Source organism: Salvelinus sp. IW2-2015, linkage group LG21, assembly GCF_002910315.2.
Source record: "Salvelinus sp. IW2-2015 linkage group LG21, ASM291031v2, whole genome shotgun sequence".
NCBI classification, from domain to species: Eukaryota; Metazoa; Chordata; class Actinopteri; order Salmoniformes; family Salmonidae; genus Salvelinus; species Salvelinus sp. IW2-2015.
The window spans coordinates 1459395-1464176 of NC_036861.1; the positions used below are offsets into that span (position 1 = coordinate 1459395).

Genomic DNA, 4782 nt, shown 5'->3' on the forward strand with positions numbered 1-4782 from the left:
GACCTACAGTATAGTGCAGTAAATATCTATATTATACGGATTAGGCAACTGAATGATGCATTGATGTCTTGAAATTCAGATAGTATGAAGATCTGAGACACTGTGTAATTTCTTCTCTAAACTCAGACCTGTAAACAGAATAAAGAGATCTCTGCCACTAATAAGATATGTGAGGTGATAGAGATGCACTGATCTTGGTCAATTTGAGGCTTTGTGGAGCATAAACTGCAGCTCAGCCTTTGTAATGCTTTAGGGACCTCTAGTGGCAGCGAATGTCGGTCACGACAATAGAAGATGGCAGGGTTTTCTCTCCACAAACTCCCTCAAAATTGAATAGTGTTTATATTATGGACATATACGATTTTATTATCAAGTAGAAGTCAAAGAATATTTGATATTTTTGGAACAGAGTACACGTTGGAACAGACAACTAATGGATGAGTGAATATGAATTTGAAGCTGCCAGCTGTCCCTGCCAAATGCCTCACAAGTCAGCCACACCAGCATGTCAACTTTCTCAAGCAGTTCAATTCTTGGTGACAGGATTAAGTGAGTTCACGCACCTGTCCTCTCCTCCCCCAGTAAGTCAATAGGGACAGCACAACAATAAAACATCAAGAGCACTACAGAATATGGGAGGCATTAATTATGAAATATATTGCAAATAAACATTTAATTTATAACAAAAAAATAAGATAGCAATCACTAGGGCCAGACAAAATGGCTGTGTTTGGTTGGGATGTCCAGCAATGTCAACAGCTGATACAATAACAGTGCTTTGAACTACTTGAACTTGAAAGAGCAGTCATTGTACATGATCTGATTTAGGTTAGTAAATAACATTGAGAGACATTGTCAAAATGGCAGACACAAAGTAAGTTTATGGTTTGGCGTTAGAGTTTCTACTGGCTGGTTTCTCGTAATCCTCCACAACATTCTCCAATGGTGACCTTTGACCCTTAATGGGGGTTACACAAAAAAAACACAGAGATCATTGTGAAGTCAGTCATTTCATTAGTAGTCTCCCCAGCTATTGGATTTGGTCATTCAAATCAATTCAGACTTGTTGTGCCCTCGTCAAGGCCTTGGAACACAAAACCTTGTCCTACCCGTAGTTAATATAAGGTATCACTAATGCTGAAACTCTGCATTTCATTCATTATCTTGCCAGCAATGATAATTCTTTCTAGTGCTTYTCYTTTTTAGATATWAAATAATTCCATAAGTCTTTGGATAATACATTTACATTTTTTCCAAYATATTATTGATCCAGGTCTGTTTTCCTGAGTGCTATTATATACGGAGTGAAAAAAACTAAAGACTAAACACAAGCTTAGAAAAATGTCAAATCCTAAACAGCTGTTTGGGGGTTCAGTCAAACTCTCCTCCCACACACTCTCCTGCCACAACAACACAGCTCAGCTTCTTCCACCAAGTCTCAGAGAGACTCTTGATCTTATCCGGGGTCTTCTTCCTCAGGCTCTGCCTCTGCTGGAGCTGCTGAACGTTCTCCGCCGGCTGGATGCTGKYCAAGATGGCCTGGTCAAACACCTCCTTCAGGTTCTTCTGGGTCAGAYCCGAGCACTCTACGAAGGACACGGCACCGATATCCTGCGCCAGCTGCTGGGCCTCCTCGGTGCCCACGGGCCGCTCCTGATTCCTGGCCAGCTGGACCAGCACCTGGACGTCTTCCCTCAGGTCCAGCTGGGTCCCCACCAGGACCATGGGCGCCCCGGGGCAGTGACGGCGGATCTCGGGCGCCCAGCGGTCGGTGGCGTTGCGGAAGGAGGAGGGGCGCACCACGCTGTAGCAGAGCAGGAAGACGTCGGCATTGTGGTAGCATAGAGGGAGGATCCGGTCCAGCTCGTCCTATAGGAGACAGGAAGGGAAAAGTTTCAAGTTGAGGAAGTGGAAGGGTCAGAGATACCCAATCCCAAATTGATTCTTAGCCCTGACCTTATGGTATACCATGTAGATCTGATTTTGAAAAGACTACTGGATGGTTAGCAATATGGTCCACTAATACGCTCATTTCTCTCACTGAGTTCAGGGCATATTGATTATTACACCTATCCAGTCCTTTCAGATCTACAAAGGTGCCTATTAAGAAGTAGGGGAAGAGTTGGACTTGGAATTGGGCATGAGTCAGGAAGAGAAAGGTCTATGAGAGTCGTCCAAAAGGKGGCGATAAAGCACAGAGAGCCAGAGAGAACGTAAGAAGGTATAGATTCTGGGGGCACGGACAGGRACCTCCTACAGGGGGCGATATAAGTCTGAGGATCAAGGGGGAGGCAACGACTATGAGAGATATTCTGCCAGGGGGTGATAACTACTGACMCAGGATCAGAGAGGGGAGGGAGTGCAGGGGAATCCCTATAGGGGGCAACCAAGACACGAGGTAGAATATGGAGGCAACCTATGTTGGGATAAGTGAAGCTGTGGAATCTAAACAAACTACTGACCACTGATAGAGAAYGGCTTACATTAATAGTGTCCTCCTCCATCCCCCATTTCTCTCATTTTGAGCAGAGCATGTGAAGAAAGMATAATGTGTTAGCTCTACCACTACAATAGAATATCCTTGTTAATGTGTCTATAGGTTAATAACACTCGTTTAGTTTTGGATTCAAAAACAAAACTTTGACTCACCTGRCCAGCCATATCACAGAGTTGCAGTCTCACAGGTTTTCCGTCCACCACAACCATAGCTGAGAAGAAGAAGAGTGTACACAGATTTGTTATTGATGGTGACAGCGTTAAGACACCTGTTCAATGCCTACCTGTCATAGCACTATGCATCAGTGACGTTTACTTTGCACCATCAAACGATATCAAATAGTAACCTATTATTGATTCAGAGAGATCTAAAATAATACACACACACACACAAAAGCCACAAACAAAAACAAGAAAACATATATAAACKGCAACATTTGGACAAATCAATTCATGAGTAAAACCTGTGACAAAAGCGGCCAAATTAACAATAAATCCCGTTTTCGSGTTTTCTGATTTCTCTCACAAATTACCTGCAAAGWTATCGAAARCTKTTGSAATGTATTCTGTCGGATAACCATTTGTGGTGTAGCTGACGATAAGACTTGTCTTCCCCACAGCTCCATCTCCGACGAGGACGCAGTTCACCTTGCGCTCRGGTACTGAGCCCGACCGCCGGCGCTTTGAAAGATTAAAGTCTCTGTTCTTGCCCYGCGGTGGCGGTACGGGTGGAGCCGGATCCGAGATCCGACGGGGTTTCTGCACTCCTATATCTTGTGGAAGCATTGTGCCGTTGAATAACTGGCCTAATTCACGAGGAATAACGCTTCAATAAAGCCAGAGCCGTCTGGATCTCTGCACCTTGAAATCGCATGTTGGTTCACTTCCCAAAGTGTATCGAACCAGCACGCACCTGACTGTCCGTTTCTGTCAGTAAGTCATAGAAATGTAGATAAATAATAATTCAGGTAAACTACAGCTGAACTCGTGTAGCATTCTGTAAACGCAAGACTGCCTTTAAATGTATCCACACCCCATGGTCTATTGATTGGCATCCTCTGCATCTGTTGTGTTAATAGTTKTAAGAGGCTTACTGCCCTCCACATGAGGTGCGGTGCGTGTCCCAGGGCTTTCAAAGTGAAACAAACTAAGATCATTTGAAACTCTGATCCCCCTGTAGTAAATAATGTGATCCACTTTGTCATTTACACAAGTAAATATGGTGAATATCTAGACCAATGTAGGTCTACACATTTTTGTTTATCTAATTTTTAAGGATATGGTCTTCTGAATATTCATTTGTTTTCTTTTTTTGTTCAATTTTAGCAACAACATAAGAAGAATGTGTAGCCCGTCAAACCAAACAAGTTTTTATCTCTAACAAAGTTGCATTATCCTTACATGAAGTAAATGAGGACTCCCACGTCAGTTTTAACCACAACACAGGCATACCGCAACATAGTTCCCTCTTGGTAGACCTTGGGCCAAGCAGAATGGCAGGGCTGTGGAATCATGACTGGAGTATTAGCTGTAGAATTGATAGAAAATGTTGATTTCTATCACTGGACTATTTATATGCTATTCGAAGTTGAACACATTTCTTAATTAACAGAACACTGCATGTAGAGCCACAGCAGAAGTGAGTGGGAGTGAGAGTATGCACAGAGCAGCAGTGAGACCAAGTGGGAGTACAGGGAATGATATACTGCTTTACAAAATCCTGTAACGTAAGAACTATAGTAGATAGAAAATCCATTATCATACTATTATATTACAGTTGTAGAGGAAGCCCTTGTTATTCATTTCCACAATATACGTATATATGGTGACGGGCATCTCAGGGCTTCATTGTCTACCCGTACCAGTGATATTTTAACTCTTTATTCAAAGAAGATTCCTAAAATACGCAAATCAGAGTCGTGGGATCTTTAACCAGGCGATGACTTTGTTTCATTAATAGGGTTAACGAAGAGTCATGGTGAAAAGACAAAAGGTAGCGTCACACAATGAGGACTGACGACCAGCCAGCACCCCAGTTCTACTAGATGGTACTATAAACCTATCCTCTGTGAACACCATCATCATACAAAGCCACTATTCCACCCGTGGACAAACAATCTTCCCAAAGACCCACAAGCTGATAGACTAGACACCTAATCAGAACCTTCAGGAGCGCCAGGCGCCCTTTTAAAGTTTGCAGAGCTGGCAAATATATTTACTCAATTTTAGGGATTAAGGGGCTCTGGGGCTCTTCCCCCCCAACCCCCTCCCTCCCTCCTTCCTGCC

General features: G+C 43.2%; 1 protein-coding gene across 1 annotated transcript; it reads right to left on the reverse strand.

Annotated features, from left to right (window-relative positions):
• Positions 1-858: 858 nt before the first annotated feature.
• Positions 859-4678, reverse strand: LOC112067725 (rho-related GTP-binding protein RhoU-like). The gene is made up of 3 exons (XM_024147822.2): positions 3030-4678; positions 2650-2708; positions 859-1869 (listed from the first exon to the last, which is right to left on the reverse strand). Exons 1-3 carry the CDS (start codon positions 3280-3282, stop codon positions 1372-1374), a joined length of 810 nt encoding a protein of 269 aa, XP_024003590.2. The 5' UTR covers positions 3283-4678; the 3' UTR covers positions 859-1371.
• Positions 4679-4782: the final 104 nt, after the last annotated feature.